General features: G+C 36.4%; 1 protein-coding gene across 5 annotated transcripts in view; it reads left to right on the top strand.

The window, feature by feature from the left end:
* Positions 1–24,799, top strand: part of Ddx4 (DEAD-box helicase 4) — an 85,223-nt gene that overhangs the window by 40,037 nt on the left and 20,387 nt on the right. For 4 of the 5 annotated variants that reach the window (XM_074075345.1, XM_074075344.1, XM_074075343.1 and 1 more), the window contains 10 exons: positions 10,267–10,368; positions 11,396–11,476; positions 11,982–12,029; positions 14,368–14,415; positions 14,513–14,560; positions 14,772–14,914; positions 15,888–16,040; positions 17,165–17,319; positions 20,189–20,318; positions 21,879–22,045. In XM_074075345.1, coding sequence (XP_073931446.1) covers positions 10,267–10,368; positions 11,396–11,476; positions 11,982–12,029; positions 14,368–14,415; positions 14,513–14,560; positions 14,772–14,914; positions 15,888–16,040; positions 17,165–17,319; positions 20,189–20,318; positions 21,879–22,045 — 1,075 coding nt within the window. The remainder of the gene's footprint in view (positions 1–10,266; positions 10,369–11,395; positions 11,477–11,981; positions 12,030–14,367; positions 14,416–14,512; positions 14,561–14,771; positions 14,915–15,887; positions 16,041–17,164; positions 17,320–20,188; positions 20,319–21,878; positions 22,046–24,799) is intronic. The other variant, XM_074075346.1, reaches the window with a different exon arrangement.

Below are 24,799 nucleotides of genomic sequence, written 5' to 3'. Positions count from 1 at the left end.
TTTCCATCATCTGCTATTTTCTTCAATGTCTTTCTTTAGTGGCTTATAGTTTTCATTATAAAGATCTTTCAACTTCCTTTGTTAGTTTATTCCTAGGTATTTTTGAGGCTATCATAAATGGAATTGTTTTCCTAAATTCTTTATTAGTCTGTTCACTGTTGGTATGTAGAAAAACTATTGGTTTTTGTATATTGTTTTTCTAATCTACTTAGATGAAGATGTTCATGATATCTAGGAGTTTTTGTTGGAGTTTTTAGGGTCTTTTATGTATAATATGTCATCTGCAAATAAGGATAATTTGACTTTTTTCTTTCCCATTTGAATTCATTTTATTTTTTCCTGTCTTATTGCTCTGACTAGGAATTCCAAAACTCTGTTGAATAAGAGTGGGCTTTTGCCTTATTCCTGGCTTTAGAGGAAATGGTTTCAATTTTCCCTATTTAATATGATGTTAACTATAGGTTTGTCATATATAGCCTTTATTTTGTTGAGGTACATTTCTTTTATTCGTACTTCTATCTGAACTTTATCAAGAAAGTATGTTGACTTTTTCAAAGGCTGTTTCTGCATCTATTGAGATGATCGTGTAATTTCTTTCCTTGATTTTGTTTACGTACTGTATTACATTTATCAATTTTCATATGTTGAACCATCCCTGCATCTCTGGAATGAAACCAACTTGATCATAGTGTATGATCTTTTTAATATGTTATTGAATGCACCTTGTCAGTATTTTATTGATAATTTTTTGCATCTATGTTCTGTGAAGAGATTGGCCTATAACTCTTTTTGGTTGGGTCCTTTTCTGGTTTTTGGATTAGTATAATACTGACTTAATAGGATGATTGTGGTAGTGTTCTTCCATTTCTATTGCATGGAAAAATTTGAGGAGTGTTGATATTAGTTCTTCTTTAAAGGTCTGATAGAATTCAGCAGTAAATCCAATGGGTTCTGACTTTTCTTTTTTTGGGAGACTCTTCATTTCTACTTCAGTTTCATTTCTTGTTGTAGACCTATTTAGGTGGTTTATATTCTGTTCAGTTTTGGTTGGTCACAGGTATCTAGAAAGTTCTTCTAGATTTTTCAGTTTATTTGATTTTAGGTTTTCAAAGTATTCCCTAACTAGCCTCTGGATTTCATTGGCATTTGTTGTGATAATCCCCCTTTTAAATCTCTATAATTATTTATTTGGGCCTTTCCTAACCTTGTAGTCACATTCACTAAGAGTTTATCAATCTTATTTTACCTTTTCAAGCAACAAACTTTTTGTTTCATTGATTCTTTGTGTAGTTTTGTTGTTGTTGTTGTTGTTGTTATTGTTCTCTATTTCATTGACTTTGGCCTTTATGTCTTTCCTGCTGGTTTTGGGTTTATCTTGTTCTAGTGTGTGGAGGAATTTGAGATGCAGTATGAGGTCATTTATTTGAGATCTGTTTTTAATATAGACACTCATAGCTATAAACTTTCCCCTTAGCACTGCCTTTCCTATATCTCATGGGTTGTGGTAGGTTGTGTTTTCATTTTCATTTTCTTCCAGGAACTTTTTGATTTCCTTCCTTATTTCTTTGATGACCAAGTGGTCATGCAGCAACGTGTTATTCAGTCTTCATGTGTTCAAATACTTTCTGTTGTTCCTTTTGCTTGTTTTATTCTATGTGGTCAGACAGTATACAGGGAATTATTTCAATTTTTTTATATTTGTTAAGACTTGCTTTGTGTCTTAAACTATGACCTGTTTTGGAGAACCATTCCATGGGCTACTGAGAAGAATGTGTATTGTGCTATGTCTGGATGAAATACTGTGTAGATGTCTGTTAAGTCTATTTGGTTTATGATGTCACTTAATTCTGAAGATGTTTTGTTTTTTGGTCAAGAAAGGATGTTTATGATTTATATATTATTGGCAGTGGAGTATTGAAGTCTCCCACTATCATTGTGTTGGGAATCTGTGTTTTAAGTCCAGTAGTATCTATTTAATGAAGTTGGGTGTGCCAATACTGAGCACATATAAATTAACAATTGTTATTTCTTCTTGATGTATTGTTTCTTTTGTTAGTATGAAGTGGCCTTTTTTTGTCTCTTCTAACTTAACTTTGAAGTCTGCTTTATCATTTATAAGTATAACTATTTCTGCCTGCTTTTTTTTGGGGGGGGGGGCGGATTATTTGCTTTTAAAACCTGTTCCATCCTTTTACCATAAGCCAGCTTATTTCTGCCTGTGAGATGTGTTTCTTGTAAACAACAAATCACTGAATCTTCCTTTTTAATCCAGCTTGCTAATATGTCTTTTGATAGGGTTAGTACTGAGAGGTGTTACTATTGAGAGGTATGTGATGATTCTTACTTTTTTTGTTGCTTTTGGTGTGTGTATGTGTGTGTGCACAGTTGATTTTTTTCTACTCTACAGCTTGTTTGCTCATCTCCTTAGGTTTAATTACTCCCATCCTTTCTTGGCTGTGTTTAACTTAATTGTCTATGTGTGTAAGATTCCTTTGAGTATCTTTTGGAGTGCTGGTTTAGTGGGTTTTTTTTTTTAAATATGTGTTTCTGTTTATCATGAATTTTTTTAATTCTTCAATTATGAATGATTGCTTTACTGAGTAGAGTACTCTAGGTTTGTAATTATTTTCTTTTCTTTTCTTTTTTTTTTCTGGCCAAGAGATTCTTTATTGCAGGTGGGAGAGGGAGAGAGCCGAGAGAAGAGGGGTGGGGGACAGGGGCTTAAAAATCCCTCAGTGAGACTCAGCATGATCTGATTGGTTAGGATCTTATGGTTCATGCTGATTGGAGGTTGGGGCAGAAAGAGGATTCAAGCTAGACTTGAGGCAGGACTGTGACCCTGGAAAACAGAAGCTTAAGGGTGCAGTAAGAACTGAAACCTATCGGCGCCATTATTGCCAACATTCCTCCCTTTTTTGTTTGTTAAGGAAGGGGGGCATTGTGTTCGCTCTGGCTTCTTCGAGCTGGCAAGGGGCAGCATAGGGGAAGGGAGGGTTAGTTGGCAAACAGTGTCGGGTGGTGAGCCTCATGATGGCATACACCCAGGCTCCAAAAATGAAGATTTCCTCTTCCCTGAAGTTGATGAAGGTCCCTTGTAGCCATAGGTCATAAAGAGTCTCGAGCCAATCCTCTGACCTCGGCATGGTGGGTATCAGCCAACTATCCTCAGTTTTGGAGAGGTTGGTATCCCTGGAGATACAACTGGTTAAATTTCTGATTAGCAATAGCAGACGTGTGTGATACAAGGGAGAAAGATTAAGAATAGGAGAGCAAGAACACAGGCATTAGGATGGGTATTGGCCAGGAGAACCACTGTGAAATGTTGTTCCCTAGACAATTTCAAGAGTCCTCCAACTACAGAGAGAGAAATGGGTGGCCATACATTATCTAAGACCCAAATAGGAATATTAGGAGGAGCATAAAAAAGTGTCTGTTCAGGGACTACATACCTAGAGATCTAAATTCTGCAAAATCCTATAACTGCCAGGAAAGCTGTAAGCTGTCTTAGGTATGGGGGTTGGGAAACGGAAGATTGGGTTGATGCATTTATGACTCAGGGAGTGAGTCTGTCCCTTTAAGGCCACACCTAGGTAGGTGACCTGTGGGAGGCAGGGAGGCAGGGAATGTCAGGATTTAAATGTAACACTCTTGGATAAAAGAGAGCTTTAGCTCATTATTTTATATAAATTGACACTTTTAACCTTTTAAATGTTTGTACCATATTTAGATAAAGTATAACTTAACACTGTTACAAGGTGGTCATTTAAGACACATAAGCAAATATGTAAATGAACTCTGATTTAGTAGTACTTAAAGCTTGACAGGATCAGCAGAAAATACAAATAATTTCTTTAATAAAATCTTTCTCTGTAATGGTTTTTTGTAGATGTTACTCAGAGCAGAACAATATTAAGATAACCTTGTTATTTCATAGACATAGAGGATTTGATTTTAGTTTGACACGACCCTAAAAATCTTTTAGGCAACTCTTAGATTATATTCAACTTTAACTTTATCACACATCGAAGTTTTTTATTATACACTTTTAAAACTTACTCAGACCTTCATACAACATACTAAACCCTTTGATGGTTTGTCCTTATCCTTCCTATTTGAAACAATCTTTAGGACAAATCCTTCTTTACAAAATCCCTTCTCATCCAAAAACCCATTCCTTTTTTCTTTAACTTCTCAAAAAATACATTTATTACCTGTCTATATCCTTTCCAGTTGTTTACTTTGTAACTCATATTTTAAAATTAACTTTTATAAGAATTTTAAATTTATTGTAGGGGCTGGAGCAACTAACTAGTAGCCCTTGTTATTTTAAGGAATTTATGATAGTCCCTCAGGCTTGAGGGAATATTGTTTTAGGTGTGGGAACTGTGAGGTATTTTTGAGTTTTATTTGAATAGGGAGGACCATCCTGGCTCACCCTACACTCATTTCATCAGTCCACACTGTGGAATCTCTTTGTTCCTGAAGGAGGTGGCAGCAGAGATAGCTGCCTGGGGGGAGGAGAATTTGAGCTTTTAATTGAGATAGTAAATCCCATCCCAGCAGGGACACTGGAGTTTTAGGTACTATGAGGAAAGAGTGACAGAAGAGGAGGTCTCCCCAAGAGCAGGCCAGAGGCCAGGTAAACTAGCTTTCTAGGGGCTGGCCAGATTTGCCCCAAATGATAACTTTTGTCATTGGACCAGGGACCAGGAGAAAAAGGTAAAACAGAGAAATGGGCTCCACTGTCTAGGAGGAAAATGGCCTTTTGTTTTTCTGCCATTATGGCTCCTCAACATTGATGCCAAGAAGTGGAGTGTGGCCAGGAGGCTGGGACCCATCAATACATAGAAGGTGACACCTCGCCTTCCATCTGGTGACAGGGGCAATTAGACCTCCAGTGGTTACCCTTGCAGAGGGCAGGGTCCCAGTTGGGGGTGGGGCTGTATCCCGGGCTGTCCCCCCTTAAGCATTCTCTGTAGAAGTGCCCCTCCTGTCCACCACGGTAGCAAGTTCAGGATACGGGCCCCAGTCGGGTGGGGCCCTCTCTGAGAGCAGCAGTGAGGCCATGGTGTCTCTTATCTTTTTCTCTCTTGTTAGGAAGGTCCTGGACATGCAGACGTAGCCATAAATACAGACATGGCTAGCTGTATTACTTGGTTCAATGATTTTTCCCTTCAGCCACAGTCTGAGTTTTTTTACGAGTATCTGGGACTGACTGTTAGAAATTTATCTTTGAGGAGAACCTCTCTCACCTGTGACGCTGAGTCCACTGTGGTATGCTTTCTGATAGGATGTTGCTGTAAAGTAAAATTGTTATTTTACATTGACACCTGACACTCTGGAGAACAAATCTCTGAACTGTTCTGGGCCTCAGTTTCCTCGCTTGAAGAATGAGGGATCTGGTCTAGGTTAAACTACGTTTTTCCACTATGAGATGGCTGAAGTGACATTAATGCCACTTATCTTCTTTACCATTTTTTATTTGTTTTTTTATTAATGCTGGGGAATTGAACGCAGGGCTTTGCATATGCTGGGCAGACATTCTCCCATTGAGCCACTTCCTCAGCCCCAAATATTATTATTATTATTATTTTTTTTACTTTGGCTGTACTGAGCTTGAACTCAGGACTTTCTGCTTGTAAAGCGGCATGCTATTGCTTGAGCCTTATAATCATTTCCAATGATTTCCAATGGCCTGGGCCAGAACCCATTGCTTTTCTAATGAGAGAAATTTGTATAGGGGACCTCAGTTTACTTTTTACTTTTTTACTTTTATAGAAAAGGTCTAATTGGAGTATGGTATTGTAATTTAAGGAACCCTGTGAAGGCCACTTCTCTTGGTCACCCAAGGCATACTGAGGCCAGGCCTCAGTACAAAGCTTCCAACATCTACCAGGCAGAAGACTGGAAGATGCAGGTCCCATCTAGAAAGAACAAACATTAGGATCCTGTCTTTTAGCTAACAGCAGGCAGCCTCTTTAATAAAATGCTACCTTTTTAACAAAGAAATCATTTGTAAAGTTAGAGAAGGGCATTCAGAGGGCATTTCAGGCCAATAACAGTGCCATGTGGGACAACTAGTACTAATATTTGGAGGGAAAAATTTATGTTGAGGCCAAAGGTATAGAAAATTCTAAATGAGAAATTCAGAGACCACAGTAATGTCTATTTAGTTATTTCTGGAACTATAACTTTGAGCTAACAATTGACTTACAAGGGTCTGATGCCCTGAGGTATGAGGTGGGGCTAGGAGCAGGACTTGTGCAAGGCGCCACTCCCTCCACACACATCTGGGACAAATGACCCTGACTGCCTCGGCCTGATCCTGCGGCCTGTTGCCCCTCCCCCCTTCCTGTGTACTCTGCACACGTTTATTGTAGGGGAAGTGGCGGTGGGCTGCAGCCATCGCCATGTGTGGCTGGTGGCCCAGGATGTACTGGGTCCTCTCTATGGATTTTCTTAGCTAGGGCAGGCGTTTTTGCTGTGTCCAGAAGCCTGCATCCTGTGCACAGGTGTGCCTGTTTGCTTTCCCTCCTCCCCTTGTGGGAGTGGAGTTAGAGCATGAGCGTGGCAGCTGTAGGTTTTTGTAAGCGCTTTTGTAAAGTGGCTGATTTAAAGTTACTTTAGACTGAGAGGCCTGGCAAACTAGTTGGAGTAAGTTAAATCATAAGGTACCATGCTACAAGTTTTTCATGGGAGGCAGGGTCCCAGTAAGCCCAGGGAGGGGAAGGCAGACAGAGACAAAGGACACGTGGTGAGACCATGGAGGAGGCAGAAAAGGTGTGCTGACATCTTAGGTAAGGGAGGGGAAGGCAGAGCCTGGAGGCATGACACAAGCTTAAGGGATTAGCCATCACCTGTTGTCTCCAGGTTGCTCCCATTGATTGGTACTGGTAGGCTTTCAGGAAACGAAACCTCCACTCTCTGGTCATCAAATAAAGCATGAGCTCTCTCAGAGCTGGAATCGCCTTGAGGCCAGATTTGGCAAGGAGTGGCTTGTTTAACTCCATGACAGGGAAAGTTTTTCAGGAAGATAGGAGGAGATAGGTATAGTAAGCAGTGCAAGAAGTCTGCTTATGTGGGGAAGGAGGAGGTTTGGAGAGGAATTGGCTGATTTAGAAACTGCTTTACAGGCTGATAGAATCTGCGCAGGGGAACAGAAAGTACAGAGGGAGGATTTGAAGTCAGAGAGCCGGATTTAGACAGAGGTATGAAAAGGCTTGGACATAATGGAATCTCTCCCCATCGTCCTGATCACTCACAGTAGTTGTATGTCCCGTAAAAGGTTGGGATTTAAAGACCCGAAAAGGGGCCAGTGATTTTGGTTGTCTAAAGGATAAGTGGGCCAGATTTGAGTGCAAAAGCGGATTAAATTTTTTGGTTTTACATCTGGGGTCAAACCTAAGGTGTCTAAATTATTGAGGAGGCATCTCAGTGGGGAGTCAGACAGCAAAGAGGATGTAGAGGCACCCATTGTGTGGGACCTGGTCCCGTAATGGGAGAGGAGGATATTACGTACTGTGGCGCATCCTCACGCAGCACAAATCCCCAACAATAGCACAACGCCCGCAAAAATCAATCGTCATTGAGTTCTAGTGGCATGCTGGGCTGAATGGCCGAGGGCTGTGGGTCACCTGGGCCCAGGCTTTTGACGAGGGGTCTCTGAGACCCATGACAAAATGGATCCAAGCCCAACAACTGAGGGAATCCTTCTGCCGCCTGAGCCACCCAGAGATAGCCAAACAGGGAGAGTGTTTGGAAACCCCAGAGACACCAAAGGGAGAGACCGCAAAGGGAGCCCAATAAGGGTATGTGGACTCACCAAAGAATGTCCGGCGTTGGATGCAAGCGAGGGCGATCAGGAGGATGAATCCTGGCCAGTCATGTCCTCAGGGTGGTCATGGGGTGAGTCGGAATGGGGATCCCACCAGGATTAGTGGGGAAACCCGCCCCAAGTCATGGCACCAAATATAAGGAAATATAGGCCCCAAAAGTGACCACGTGGAGAGGAGTGATCTGGCCAAGAGATTCTTTATTGCCGTGTGGGAGAGGGAAAGAGCAGAGAGCCAAGAGCTTGTAATTATTTTCTTTCAATACTTAATATAATTCATTCCATGCCCGTATCACTTCTTAGATTTCTGTTGTGAAATCTGATTATTCTGATAGGTTTTCCTTTATAAGTGATTTGACGTTTCTCTTTTGTAGCTTTTAGTAGTCTTTCCTTCTCTGTGCTTAATGTTTTAACATAATATGCCATGGACAGGTTCTATTTTGGTCATGACTGTTTGCTGTCCTAGAGGCCTCCTGTTCCTGGATGGACATCTCTTTCTTGAGATTTGGGAAGTTTTCTGCTATTTTGTTTACAATTCCTATGCTTTTGGCTTGCACCTCTTCTCTTTCAATGCCCATGATTTGTAGGTTTGGTCTTTTAATGGAGTCAGAGTTCTTGCATACTCCTTTCATAGTTCTTCATCTTCTCTATATATTCATCTGTTCATTTTATTGGCTTTACTTTGTCTTCAACTCCCGAAACTCTGTCTTCTTGTTCCAGTCTGATGGAGTGCTTTCAACTATATATATTTTTTATTTGACTTAAGGAGCTTTTTATTTACAGGGTATCTGCTTTTTTTCTTTTTTTTCCCTCGGGACTTTCTGTATTCTTATTAAATTCCCTTTTACATCTTGATTGTCTTTCTTATTTCATTTATCTTTTCTTAATCTTCTTTGATTTCATTCTGATATTTGTATCCTCTTTAAGTATATTTTGTTTTTGTGACTTCTTAAGTCTTTTATCCATGTACTCTTGGAATTCATTGACTTGTTTTTGTATGTCCTCTTTAACCTCCTTGATCATTCTTGTCATCATTCTTTCGAGTTCAGAAATGAGGTTTCATCCCCTTCACTATGTGGGGACTGCAGGTTAATAATACCCTAATGTGTGTAGAGGTATAGTTCAGTTGTTGTGGAGGAGGGTGTCAGGAATTGTAGAAGGATAAGAAAGATGGGAGTAATGTAAGAAGGTGGCAGAATAAACTACTAGTTTAGTGGTTTGTATCGGAGAGATAGGAGAAGTAGGGAAAAAAGTAGAAGGAAGAAATAAAAAGGAAAAAAGTGGGGAGGGATGAGGAAGAATTGAAAAATAAGAAATTTGGAGCAAAAGAGGGTTAGACAAATTAAATTTTGACAAAAATGAAAAAAAATTAAGGCCCAAATTTCTTCCTTATTGTCTAGAGGAATGGGTTTATTTGGTGCTCAATGAATACACTAGACACTCCTCTCCAATTTCTGGTCCTGAGGTTTTAGTCTGCAGTTCTCATATGACTCCTCTGGGTGATACCCCTCCTCTACTGTGCAAGTCTGTGTCACTTTAGACAGAGGCTTTCTCTCTGTCCTTATGTCTACCCCCACAAAGATAGATATGCTGTACTGAGTGCCAAGTGATGGTGTTTCCCCATTCCCCTGTGCAGGTTTAGGAGCTCTGCTCAGCTGTTTAGCCAAGGGTTCCTCTTTGGTGGGGGAGTGCTGGGGATAGAACCCAGGACCTCTCAAATGCTAGGCAAGCACTGTACCACTGAGCTAAATCCCCAGCCCCAAGAATCTACTTTGAATTAGTTTTGTCTCATTTTATAAACAGGCCTTTACAATATGTAAACCTATTGCCGAGAAATAGAATATATAGGACTTTATAGGTCTAAAGGTATAAACAGTTTTAAATGCAGCAAACTAAAATTCTGTATTTCCTGTGTAATTGGCACTTTGGTTTAGAATTGATCTCCTTTTTTCCTTACATGGAATCAAATTTTATTGAAATGTCTCTACTGATTTTTTTTTTGTTTTGAATTGAATTAAAAATGAATTGTTTGTAACAGGGAATGAGACTTTATATGTCTGTACTTGTCTGTGCTTTAAGGTGATTACTATTTATAAAGATCAAATGTAAGTCTAGAATTAATCCTTCTATAGATTGTAGAAATCCAGTTAATAGTCAACTCTCAATGTTTTATTCAAGTAATACTTCTATTTTATTTTTAAGTTTTGATTTTCAAAATAAAAATGGGTTTTTCTAATCGTAGCCATATTTATATCAGTAAAGTAAAAACTTAAGTCAGTCATGACTTTTCTTTATAGTAACTACTGCTAATACCTTAAAGAATGTACTTAACAGTATTGAATTATGCAAAACTAAAATTTGGGCACCATTGTCTCCAAGATTTCTTTGTTGTTATTATTTTGTGTTGTTTGTGTGTGTGTATTTTAATATTGTAGGCCATCAAGATGGAAATGATTCAGAAGCTTCAGGGCTATCCAGAAGAGGTGGAAGAGGTAGTTTCCGAGGTTGCCGTGGAGGATTTGGTTTAGGAAGATCAAGTTAGTAGTGGATTGCAAATGGTGTGCTTCATTTGTTAAGAATGAGATGATTAAAAAAAACCCTATCATAAAGTTGTTTCAAGGATTCAATGAGTATATTTTAGCACACTGGCTGATACAAATTAATAACATTATAAATGATACTATTTCTAGACACATGTAATTGTATACTGGTTAAGTTGGAACATGTTATTTCTTTCAGAAGTTTGTATGAGCCAATTATTTAGTATTACATATTGTTAAGTGTTTTGGATCCTTGTTAATATGGCTGACCTTATATATAGGAGGTCTTTTATCTTTTGGTATATGTTATTTCACTGTCATGGCTTTCTACTTTAAATTCTTCCAAGCATCATTTTTTAGTACTAAGGTATTATCTTCAGAAGTCACTGTTGTAATGTATATGTCTGTCTTTCTTTCTTTGTGGTATTGGAGATTGAACTGACGACCTCAAGCTCTACTACTTCAGTCATGCACCCAGCCTGCATGTATCTCTTAACAGAGGAGGACAGATTAATGATTTGGGAAGCTAAAAGCCAATAAATTTATAACAATTTAATAAATGTGTAGCAGGTTAATACATTCTCCATTTTTTAAAAAGTAAAGGGATCTGAAAGGTTTACTTCAGGGCTAGTGACATTAGATTTGGCAATAGTAGGAGCAGAGATGCTATTCTGGAGAGTAAGTAGTAAAATGATGCAATGTGAAATTCTTTTGGCCTAAGTAACAGTGCCACTTTTAGGAGCTACAACTTTATTGCATGGCATTTGCCCTAATTTTATAAAATGGCTTTAATAAAAATTTTGAGAAAGTAATTTATAATTGAAATATATAATTTGTGGAGAAATCCTTTGTGAGATACTTAGAAAAATGCTCATTGTGATTCTTGTTAAATTATTTTACTGTACATTGTTTAAGTTCTGAAATCATAATTTTTTTCTGAAACCATAATGTTTTTTCTGTACTGAGTGATTAAAAAACTTTTTACAAGTGACATGATCTAATTTTAATTTTCTTCTGAATCAAGATAACGAATATGACCAAGATGAGGGGGTGCAGCGTACTAGTGGTCTTTTTGGTTCTAGAAGACCAGCAGTAAGTGGTGCAGGTGAGAAATAAATCTTACTGCTAATGCCAATCATTCATACATGCTTTAAACACTAAGATTAGTAAACCTAGTATATCTGTTTAAGTATATACTGGGTTGGTAATGATTTTTCCCTGCTTTTTAGATCTGCAGGCAAAAATACATGGACAATTTTGTTTCCCTTGTAAAATTTGTGGACTGTGAGTTTTTTCTGTTATTTACCAGTTAATTTGAGATATGCACTATACTTTTAATTTAAGGAAGGAAAGTGAAGCTCGCATTATTTTCAAAGAGAAGGTTCTGAGGTAGGGGAAAATGATTTGAGGTGAAAATGAAAAAAGAACACAATTGTAAATGAAAGATGTTCAAATGAAGGTAAAGTTTAAATTAAATCTAGAAAAATGTGTTAAGCGACTAAGAATGCTAAGTAATTACCCTATATTGAATAGAAATAACAGTGGTTTATGTGCTTGGGGGTGGGTAGCTATGTTTTCTCTAAATACTATGCAAAAATAATGCCTTCTAGGTCATGGTGACAGTTACCAATGCAGAAGTGGCAGTGGAAGTGGGAGAGGTAGGTTCTTATTTGGTTTATCTATCAGAGGTTAAAATTACTGTAGTCTAAACTGAATTTTTGAAGTTAAAGGTCACTGTTAAAATTTTAGACACTGTGAGGAGTATAAATTTACATAGCCTGCATTGAACAGTTCTTAGAATTCTTCAGGGGGCTGGTGGAGTGGGTCAAGTGGTAAAGCACCTGCCTAGTAAGTGTGAAGCCCTAAGTTCAAACCCCAGTACTGCCAAAAAAAAAAACCCAAAAAATTCCCCACAAAACTCTTCAAGTATGTTCTTTCTGATTCAGCCATTCCAATATAGGAATTATATACTATAAATATATTTGGAAATGAACATATAAGGATGTTCACTGAGTCTTCATTTATACTAAGTAAAAGCTAAAAATCACTCAGAATTTGTCAGTAGCTGTTTAATGTAACTATAAAGTAGAAAACTGTGCAGATGTTAATATTGAGATACTTACATGTATGAATTGGTAAATATGCTTTTTCTTATCATGGAAAAATTAGTTCATTTTGGTCTGAGAAATTTAGCTCAATATATATTATTTTTTACTCTGAAAAATTTTCAGAATGTAAATAAATGTTGTATAAAAGTTAAAATGTTTTCCACATTAGTAACCCAGTAAAGCTTGTTTGATGTATTCAAAGATTCTCAGTAATTATTCTGAGAACAAATTGAAAATTCCCCTTCCCCTGGCTTCTTGTGGATTCTTCAGTGTAGAAAAAGTTTGTTAAAGATTAAATGAGATCTTCCACAAATGCTCAAATCTTGTATGAAGGAGGATTTCAAGATTTGTGGACCTAGAGAATGAAAATAGAGAGCTCATGTGTAAAAAATGTTATATCCAATTATCTTTTGAATGTGATACAATCAGAGTACCTAAAAGTGGGACAATAGATGACTAGTTATCTAAAAATCAGAAAGATAGCTTATCAAAAATAGTTAACAGGGCAAACTGCTGTTCTCCGAAAATCAATCAGTGGAATTGAAAATACTGCTTACAAGGTTGGTTTCTGGCTAGTGTATATTAGGTAGAATTAAGTAGTGTATGGATGGAGGAGAAGTAGATTTAGTAGGGGAAATGGCTTACAAAGTTATGGAGTCTGAGAAGTCCCACTAGATCATCTGCAACCTGGAGAACCAGGAAAGCCAATACCATGGTCCAGTCTTAACTCTCAAGACCCCAGAATCAGAGAAGCCAGTGGTATCACTCTTACTCTGAGGCCAAAGACCCAATAATCTGGGTGTGGGAGCTAATGATGCAAGTCCTGCAGCCCAAAGGCTGAAGAACCTAGAATTCTAATACTTAAAGGTAGGTAAAGAAGAGAGAATATACCTTTCCTCTGACTTTTGTTCTGTCTGGGCCCTCAACCTATTATATGGTGCTTCACATTGGGTGAGGGAGGATCTGCCTTCCTGATGCAGATTCAAATGCCAGTGTCTTCTGGAAACACTCTCATAACATACCCAGAAATAATGCTCATCAGTTACCTTTAAGTTGACACCTAATACCATCATGGCTAGCATCTGAGAACTTGGACGTGGGAATGGTTCCCACCTTCCTAATTGGTTAGGTTGATTGTTTGTACAAACAGTGTAATATATACTGAATACTTGCTTTCCTTCTGAGAGTCTGGAATTTTGTTATGCTTTGTGCCAGGCTGAAGGTACATGCATTATCAGACCCTAATAAAAACTCTGGGTACTGAACCTTGAAGCATTTTGGTAGGTATTTCATTTGTGTTGTCATAATTTTGTGACTCTGGTGGGAGTAAATTATTGGAAGCTTGTACCTGGTTTTCTATGGGTTTTTCCCAGTGCCTTTTCTCTTGGCTGATTTTGCTGTTATTTTACTGCAGTACATCATAGCCATTTTGAGCTGTCCTACCAAATCATCCAACCTGAGAGATGGTCCTGGGGACTCCAAAACAAATTTTAGTGTCTTTTTGAAAATATGTTCTTTTGATGAGTAGGAGAAAGACATAACAGCTTAAGCAAAAAATAATGTATAATCTCATCTGCATAAAATTAGCATTTTAATACTAGATAAACTTAAAATGTACAAGATTTTATTTATCTTTTTTTTTTTTGGTGGTGGGGATTCTGGGAATCAAACTAGGGCCTTTGCCCATGCTAAACAAGCACTGTATCACTGAACTCTACCCCCAGCCCCAAGATTTTGTTTATTAACCATTCCAAGTATTGTTTGTAAGAAGGACCTTTAAAGATACCTGTCCATTTTTTAAGACTTTTCCTCTTTGAAGAAAGAGGAAAGTAGATACGTGTACAGTTTTGTATCTTGTCTGATTGTCACTATGAATTTCTTTTAATAGGTGGTTATAAAGGTTTAAATGAAGAAGTAATAACAGGCTCTGGAAAAAGTAAGTTTTACCTTAGGTAGAGTAATGTTTATAGTGAGATTTCTTTACCCCTTGATTTCTAAAAATATTTATCTTTTTGGTTTGGATCACCTTTAAGATTCTTGGAAGTCAGAAGCTGAAGGAGGAGAAAGTGGTGACATTCAAGGTATAGTGACATTTGTATGGCCCCTCTGTATGTATATTGCATTTTAATAAAAATATAGTAAGTCTAAAAGGAGTTAGGTTTTAAAAATTTGAACACGGAAAACAAGCAGTAAGCAGTGGAAAGTTCCATAATATTTAAAAATTGTTTTTGTCTGTTTTCTCTCTTATTCTTCTAGTCTGTGTAATGTATATTATGATTTTTATTTTCCAAGGGCCCAAAGTGACCTATATACCCCCTCCTCCACCAGAAGATGAGGACTCCATCTTTGCACATTATCAGACAGGCATAAACTTTGACAAATATGACACTATTCTTGTAGAAGTATCTGGACATGATGCACCACCAGCAATTCTGGTTAGTATATGTTTTGCATTGATACTTAGCGGTATACTTTGGTTAGAAATATCTGGTACATTTAAGCTGGCATCAGCACAGAATTCACTTAGTATCTAATGTCTTTAGAAATTTAGATTGATGCCTGCCATTTTCATAATTTCAATGTGAAAAGAGAGAATACTAGATTTCATTGTCACTCTCCATATCAGAATAGGAATGTTATTTAAATTTCTTTACTAAAAAGTATACTTTTTCTGGAAACTTAAGATGTTTGTACCCTAAGAACATGAGAAAAGTGTGCCTAGGGGAATGGATTTCTAAGGAGGATTAGAGGAGCCTTCTGTCTCTTGTTAATAATTATAATGAGTCCTTGTTACTGCTCGTTTTTTTCCCTTAATATCTTACAGGTTTTAAAGGGGTAGAAAAATGTTTTTAGAACCACAGTATATAGGGAATACTTCTTTAAAGTCATGAAAAAATAGAAATTTAGGTTTGAGTGGGGGCTTATTGGTAACATTAGTATATAAAGTTGAAATCAGCAAAATTTGAAAGTTCAAATGGAATATGGCTTATGAAATGATATGAATATATGTGGGATCTAATTATTACCTTTTGAACTAGAGGAAAGGTTAGATCAAGAAGAATTAACCTAGAAGGTAACACACATGCACAGGAAATTAATGTGAATCGCCTCCCTGTATAGCTATCCTTATCTCAACTAGCAAAAACCCTTGTTCCTTCCTATTATTGCTTATGCTCTCTCTACAACAAAATTAGAAATAAGGGCAAAATAGTTTCTGCCTGGTAGTGAGGGGGTAGGGGGGAGAGGGAGGGGGTAGAGTGGGTGGTAAGGGAGGGGGTGGGGGCAGGGGGGAGAAATGACCCAAGCCTTGTATGCACATATGAATAATAAAAAAATAAAAATTAAAAAAAACACAGTAAATAGGAAATTAACTCATAAAAAAATAATTATTACCTTTTTCTTTTTCAGACTTTTGAAGAAGCTAATCTCTGTCAGACACTGAATAATAACATTGCAAAAGCTGGTTATACCAAGCTTACCCCTGTGCAAAAATATAGTATTCCTATTATATTAGCAGGACGAGATTTGATGGCTTGTGCTCAGACAGGGTCTGGGAAGACTGTAAGTTCTTTTTCCAAATGTGTTTTGCCCTCTATTCAAACTGCTACAGTTTTTGAAATTTGTATTGTCTCTAAGAAGCTTGAATCTATTTTGTTGCATAGGAGTTTTATAGATGGTTTCAGTGAACTGTCATAAACATGACTCTGCTCCTAATTTCTGGTTTTATAGGGCTTGTGTACTTGTGAAGAAAGACTTTAGAACTATCTGTAGTGTTGTATTTAATAGGTGTTTAATCTATTTCTGAGTGTGTTCCAGTTCTTTCAGGTACATAGTAATATCTAAAACAAATGACTGAAGATCAAAGACCAGAGATTATACATTGAGGGAAGAAAATAATTTCTATAATACAGCTGTGTAAACATGTAGTCAAAAGATAAAGAACGAGAGACAGCTATGTGTATTGTACATATCCTTAGTATGAAGTGGCCTCAGTTTATGCTAATTCAGAAAGAAACTGAATGAGGTCAGCATGGTTTTAGGACTAAACTGGGTGGTTTGTTAAGTAGGATTCCATGAAATGAGAATGTTTCTAGGATTGTAGAATCCTGGTTCCTACCATTTTAGTTTTAATTGGTCTCTATCATAGAATTGAAAAGAGGTGAACTGTATAACATAGTGGCTGATCAGTGGCTCTGGAAGTGTTTTATTTGCTCAAATGAGAAAACTATAGCACAGAACTTTTCCCGTATGTAACTTCATTTGGGTGATGTGTTTACTCATCAAAATGATAATTTTCAGATTTGTGCCTGTGATAATTTTGTTACTACTTTCAAAGGTTCATTTAGAATAATTGTTAAATACAGTAATTTCTAACAAATTATGTCTATATTCTTCTCTGTAAATAAGTTAATGTTGTTGGCCTACTTAGAATGCTTGGATATACTTATTTTCTTAAAAGACTAAAAATTTTGATGGTGTAGGTTAATTTTATCAAACATTTTATGTTGTATAGGCATGAATACCTAAATGTTAACTTGTTGAAGTAAAAATTGTTTTAATTTCTCATCTTAAATTAACCAGCAAGGTAGGAGTCTCTTAAAGTCTATAAGGACATGAGGAATAACTTTCTTTTGGGACAAAAGTGATGCATTATAAGTTTTTAAATTAAGCAGCTTAACTTCTAGGCGGCTTTTCTCCTGCCAATTTTGGCTCATCTGATGCGTGATGGAATAACAGCAAGTCGCTTTAAGGAGCTACAGGAACCAGAGTGTATTATTGTAGCACCAACTAGAGAATTGATCAACCAGATTTACTTGGAAGCCAGAAAGTTTTCTTTTGGGTAAGTCCATCATAAATGCCACTCACAAAATAGTTTTCATTGATTTTCCTACTTATTTTGGGAGGATCTCAGTAATAATACCCACTTCATTTTTAGCATTACTTGATTGTGAAGAACATTTTTTCCCCATAATCTTGCTTATAGAATCCTTTTTGTTTTCAAGAAAAACATGCCAGTTAAAAATTAGACAATAGTTTCTGGGTGCTGTGGCTCACGCCTATTATCTTAGCTATTTGGGAGGCTGAGATCCTGGAGGATCAAGTGTTTGAGGCCAGCCCAGGCAAATGGTTCGCAAGACCCCATCTCTAAAATAACCAGCGCAAAATGGATTGGCAGAGTAGTTCAAGTGGTAAAGTGCCTGCTTTTGCAAGTGTGAATTCCTAAGTTCAGTCCTCTGTCCCACCAAAAAATAAATGAATAAATAAAATTAGACAATAGATGTAGAAAATAAGAAAATTGTGGAAATTTTTTTTGTGTGTTTTTTAATGCATGTTTAAAAATGAACTTGGAGTTTCAAATCATTATCTACTCTTTTATATATAACTTTGTAATATGGGAAACTGTTTTTGCATAATATGACCTCATTTTTAATGATTTTAAAATAGTCCATGTGTAGGGACTGGGGCTGCGGCTCAAATAGTAGAGTGCCTGTCTAGCAAGCAGAAGGCCCTGAGTTCAGTAATTAGTATTGCCTCTCAAAATTGTCCATGTGTTCACATTTTATTTTGAGGTATTTAGTTTATTTTTAACTTGGGGCTGTAAGTAAAATCATAATGAACATTTTTCTACATGAAATTTTTGTTTTATGACATGAGGTCTTACCTTGTTGACCAAGCTGGTCTTGAACTCCTGGGCTCAAGTGATCTTTCTGCCTCCTGCAGAGCTGGGACTACAGACATGTGCCAACGCAGCCAGCTGTTTTTTAAGTGTAAAGTAGATTTTGTTGACAATTTTAATAATGAACTTGTTTTAAATCTTGTAGTAATATACATTTCTACCAGGAGTATATGAGAAGTTAAGTTTCATTGTACCTTTTGTCAGCATTTTTATTTTATCAGTTATATATTATTGTCTTAACAAATTACCATTTAAAACTACCTCATTACTGTGTCCCAGTTTCTAGAGCTTAAGAATTGGTGAACAGCTTTAGCTGGGTGCTTCTGGTTTGGAGTCTGTTATGAGATTGTAGGCAGACTGTTAGCCAATATTGTAATCATCTGGAAGGTTCGCTAGGCTGCTCCATAAGAATGCTTAGTTATTCTGAGGAAATGGCAGCTGGCTTTGCCTAGATTGAGTGATAGATGAGAATGTGCAAAGATGAGGCTGCAGTGGCTGTTATGAAATAGCCTCAGAAGTCACATATGTCACACTACCACATTCTGTTATAGGACGCATGTCCCTAAGTCTTGCCTATTCCCAGGACTGGTTATATAATTTTCCAGAACTAGTGAAATGAAAGTGAAGGGCTCTCTGTTATAATGGTACTACAGATTTCAGTATGATAGAGCATTAAACCAAGCACAGGGCTCTTTTGAATTTGGGAACCAGTATGACTGTATAGATTGCACACCTGTGAAGCCAGACTTTCCCACAAAAAGTCAGGATCCATATTTGAATGAAGGAACATTGAAGAATTTGTTACTACCACAGGTATCTTCACTGTTTCATTTACTTGGTTGTTACTAGGTTGAACTACTTTTTCGAATGCTTAATACTTTTTTCTTTGTGAATTATCATTTATTTACAGTTGATCTATTGGATACAGTGTTTTTCTTTGTAATTATTAGAACTTCCTATGTAGAAACCATTAGTCTTTTATTTTGTATAAATCAACTTGTTTTAAATGAAAGAAGAAAAAATGATTAAAATCACTTTAACAAAACTTTTGGAAGGTTGCTTTTATCAGTGTTTCTTGCTAATCATGTCACTTTCAGGCTTCCAAATTAAGTAAAGAAAAATGTTTTCTTTTCTAAAAAGAAACATGTGCATGGTAAATTCAGATAATATGTATGGGCAAATTGGGTATTTGTACATGGATACTTACTACAGTGGTGATGTGGTAAAACTGAAGAATATCTAAATGACTCTCCTTACAGTACTGGTTAAATTACAGTGAATGTATAATAATAATGGCACCTGAATCTTTTTTAAGCTAGCAATATGTTGAAGATAATGCTTAAAGTGGAACTGTAGCCTTTTCTTTTAATGAATGCACTATTACTCCTTTGTATGTTTGTACGAGAAGTCCCTTACTGTTAGATGCTTAGTTTTCAGTTTTTTGAGATTAAAAATAATGGTATATTTGAATATTGTACATTTATCTCTCTGCCCATTCATTGGAATATATCAGAAAAGTTAATTTCTAGATGTGAATTTAACAGGATAAAGGATGAATTTAAAAAGTTTTAATAAGCTAAAATTGTGAGAGAAGTTTTATCAGTTTTCTGAGTGTGTGTTCTCCTTCACCCTAGGTAAGAGATGGTATAATCGCACCTGAGGGAAAATGTTACCTTGGTCTTCTTTTGTCTTTTTAAAATAATGTTGAATTTTTTCTTAATATTTCAAATCTGTTTGTCCTTTTTATAAATTATTCATATCTTTGGCTTTTTTTTTTTTTTTGTGATGCCTGTGTTTGGAGAGGAGGATAGTGGCGTTTCTCAACATTTTTGAACAGCCCTTTATCAGATAGGTTGCAGAATTTTTTTCCCTATTCATTTGTTTTCAACACTAGCTTTTCAGCTTTTTCCTGTGCAGAGTTTAATATTTTAGGTAACTGAATGTATTTTTTTCCTTATGGACTTCATTTTGTATCTTTAGGAACAAATTATAATTTTCAAGTAACTGGAACTGACGTTTTTCTTGTTTATAGGACTTGTGTAAGAGCTGTTGTCATATATGGAGGAACCCAGTTGGGACATTCAATTCGACAAATAGTACAAGGTTGTAATGTATTATGTGCCACCCCCGGGAGACTGATGGATATCATAGGTAAAGAAAAGGTAGGCCTTAGGATAACAGAGTTTTAAGATTGATAAATTTTTACAGGTGAAAGGAATGGAGAAATGAAAAATATTTATTAGAGCACTATATTTCAGGCTCTATTGGATTCTTTGAGTGCATTCTCAAGATAATCCCAATAAGACATAATAGTATTTTCATTTTATATTTAGGAAAACAAACTGTGAGATTGTATAATTTAAAATTCCTCAGTTAGCTCTAGTAACTGATAGATTTAGGATTAGAATCTGGGTTTCATTCCAGAATCCATATTTTATACCCCATTATGCTGTCAGAAAAATGCAATAAATACTTTTATATATATCTTGGTGAAATAGTTTTTCTCCTAGAAGAGACCCTTTATGGTATTAATAATTTTGTTTCCTGTTTAAGCATGTGAATGGTATTAACCTGGATTATTAATTTTCTAAATCTTTTTAATAGTGTTTTTTAAATTTTTTGAACTTGGGTTTGAACTTAGGACTCATGCTTGCTCCCACTTGAGCTATGCCTTCACCCCTTTTTTCTTAAATTACTTTTGGGATAGAATCTGGCATTTTTGCCTAGGATTGGCTTTATACCACACTTCTCCTAACTTAATGGTTTCTATGTAGCTGAGATTATAGGCTTCACTACCACACCTGGCTTACTGGCTAGCCTTGAGCTGTGATCCTCCTGATCTCCACTTCCTGAGTAGCTGAGATGACAGGCATGCACTGTCAGTGAGATTTCTGGATTGTGTACTCACTTAGAAGTTCACATACCAAATTATTAGATCTCTGAATTAATTAAGTTTATTTTAATGAATCTCATTTGCTTTTTTGTATTATCTAAAAGAGTTATTTAAAATGTGCTCTTTCTGGATAAAGACATCTTTTTTGGGATACTTACTAAGTATCTAGAGACCCACTGAAAATTCTTGCTAACCATTTATGTGGTGGTACCAGTCTCTTATGTTTTTGCCAGTGTTTTATTTATACAAAGAAGTAGTATTCTTAAAGCAAAGGTAAGAGAAATTTCTCAGTTTCTTAGTGATTAGAGAATGGAGAATTTATTGAGGATTTAAAAGGGTTAGAAAAAAATTTGCCAGTTAATAAAGTATTCAAATATGTTAGGTTTTAGTTCTTACATTAGAGAGTCTAATTTCATCAGATAGTACTGTCTGGATATATTCTGTGCCTATAAGTAATAATTACCCACATGTGGCTACTTAAGCTTTAAAATGCAAAAATTCATTCTAGAGTGTCAAGTCATGTTTCTCAAGTGTTTACTAGCTACATATGGCTGGTGGGTAACATATCCGATAATAGAACTTTCAAGTAATTACAGATGTCCTCTTACAAAGTATTGATAGATATTTTGGTTGTTTATGCATTAGAAAAAATGGAAAACAGAAACACTAATAGAATCATCTGTTATCTGTGATGAATCTAACAGTTCTCATTTTATGCATTGATTTCTGGTCTTGAATATTTTAATAGTTGGAATTGTAGAGAATGTTTTAGTTCGATATAAACCATAATACACATTCTTCTATTCTTGCCTTTGAAATATTCTTAAAGATTGGTCTCAAACAAGTCAAGTATTTAGTCTTGGATGAAGCTGATCGCATGTTGGATATGGGTTTTGGACCAGAAATGAAGAAGTTAATTTCTTGCCCAGGAATGCCATCAAAAGAACAGCGTCAAACCCTTTTATTCAGTGCAACTTTTCCAGAAGAAATTCAGAGGTAAGTTTTTTCTTATTGTTTATATACCAGGTGAAAGTAATGTGAATATTGTTTTTTAGAGATTTGATTATCTTTAAAAAAGATTTATAAGGCACTTTTAAAAAGAAGGTATACATTTGATCCAACAATACCACTCTTGGGGATATACCCAAAAGACTGTGATACAGGTTACTCCAGAGGCACCTGCACACCCATGTTTATTGCGGCACTATTCACAATAGCCAAGTTATGGAAACAGCCAAGATGCCCCAGCACTGACGAATGGATTAAGAAAATGTGGTATCTATACACAATGGAATTTTATGCAGCCATGAAGAAGAACGAAATGTTATCATTCGCTGGTAAATGGATGGAATTGGAGAACATCATTCTGAGTGAGGTTAGCCTGGCCCAAAAGACCAAAAATCGTATGTTCTCCCTCATATGTGCACATTAGATCAAGGGCAAACACAACAAGGGGATTGGATTTTGAGCACATGATAAAAGCTTTAGCACACAAGGGAGGGGTGAGGATAGGCGAGACACCTAAAAAATTAGTTAGCATTTGTTGCCCTTAATGCAGAGAAACTAAAGCAGATACCTTAGAAACAACTGAGGCCAACAGGAAAAGGGGACCAGGAACTAGAGAAAAGGTTAGATCAAAAAGAATTAACCTAGAAGGTAACACACATGCACAGGAAATTAATGTGAGTCAACTCCTTGTATAGCTATCCTTATCTCAACCAGCAAAAACCCTTGTTCCTTCCTATTATGGCTTACACTCTCTCTACAACAAAATTAGAAATAAGGGCAAAATAGTTTCTGCTGGGTATTGAGGGGGTAGCGGGGAGAGGGAGGGGGTGGAGTGGGTGGTAAGGGAGGGGGTGGGGGCAGGGGGAAGAAATGACCCAAGCCTTGTATGCACATAGGAATAATAAAAAAAATAAAAATAAAAAAAAATAAAAAGAAGGTATATTTTTAAAAAGTCTTATCAGATTTTTCATTTTTTTATCTTTATTCCTTTGCATTAGCATCAGAATCTGTTGAAAGTGTGTGTGTTTGTTTGTGTCACAGCACCTAGAATTTAAGTGTTTACTAAATGAAGTTATTCTTAATGTGCTTTATGTTCAAACCTAAATGTATATAGGACTTAGGAGAATTGGGCTTTAGTAGAAAATTCACGTGCCAATTATTGACAGGTAATTAAGGGATCTTCCTATGTGTGGTCTTGTGAATTCAGAGATTAGAATGACATATTTCTACTAAGAGGTTGACTCTTCCTATGAACTGGTCATTTTCTTGGCACAGGGAGCTTAAAGTGTCCAGGCGGCAGCATTACTTAAGTTTCTGTAGTGCCTTTGTTATTTTCTTTATTGGAATTGTTCTCTTTGGGAGCCAAAAACTCTATTTCTGTAGAACCTAGATTTGGGGGAGCCACAGCTTTCCCATGTGGACTATTGGGACATCATGGCAGGTAGGTCACTCTTGCTTGCATCCCTTGGTTCTCAAGATACTGCAGCATAAAAATATATTTGATTCAAAGAGTTACTGTGTCCTGTTGGTTGATGCCCTCTCCTCATATAATGTTGCTTCTAAGCTGACTGGAGAGCCATTCTTTCCATAGAGAATAGGGATTTCATTGTTTGCTATGTGGTGCAGTGTGTGTTAGGACCTGGGGATCTTATAGGCCTGCTTCTTTGCTGTTAAATTGGTCCCTTGGTCTGATAAAATGTTAAGTGGAATCCCATACTAGTGTATCAAACACTCCATAAGCCCTTTGATAGTAACCACTGGCTATCAATTTGTTTCACTTATTATATGGTCAAAACCTGTGTAACAAAAATTAAAGTTCCTTATAGGGAAGAAGTACAAACAAAGCATTGGGTCACTTGGCAGAATTTTTCTTTTAGAGGTACATAAAACAATTTCTTGATAATATAATAGTATCTTAAATTTTAAGTGGAGTATCTGCATTATTACTATAAGCGTTGATAATATTCAATAGACAGGTAATTACCAGGTAATATTCCTGATGATATTTCATGAATCATGTCTGATTGTTAGTATTGGAGAGATATGATAAAATAAGTTTCCCTGACTTCGAATTGTTTACATCTTGTTTTCCGATACATCCTCAATTACTTCAGTGTCTGTTGCCCATTATTCTGCCTAAAGACTTTATTTATTTATAAATTTCCACATATGAGAGAAAATATGAGATACTTGTCTTTCTGATTCTGGCATATTTTATTTAATATCATGTCCTTCAGTTCTGCCCATTTTCCTGTGAATAACATAATTTAATTCTTTATGGTGAATATTGCTCCATTGTCTGTATATACAATATTTTCTTTACCTACTCATCTGTTGATGGGCATCTGGGCTTATTCCATATCTTGGCTATTGTGAATAATGCTGCAGTAAACACAAATATGCAAATATCTCGTGTGATAACTTTATTTCCTTCAGATAAATAACTAGGAGTCGTATAGCCAGATCATATGATAGTGCTACTTTTAGTTTTTTGAGTGACCTCCATATTGTTTTTGATTGGTTATACGAATTTATATTCCCACCAACAGTGTATTAAGTGTTCCTTTTACCCTACATCCTCATCATCATTTTTTTAATGTGGTTTTTTTTTTTTTTTGGATCACCGCACTGATTGGGCTGAAATGGGATCTCAGGGTAGTTCTGATTTGCATTTCCTTAATGGACATAGGGCATATTTACATATATATTGGCCATTTTTCATTTTCAAGAAGTGTCTACTCA

The sequence above is a fragment of the Castor canadensis genome, chromosome 6 (genome assembly GCF_047511655.1).
Source record: "Castor canadensis chromosome 6, mCasCan1.hap1v2, whole genome shotgun sequence".
NCBI lineage: Eukaryota > Metazoa > Chordata > Mammalia > Rodentia > Castoridae > Castor > Castor canadensis.
The sequence above is the reverse complement of the archived record's forward strand: the minus strand, read 5'-3'. Positions and strand labels throughout refer to the sequence as shown.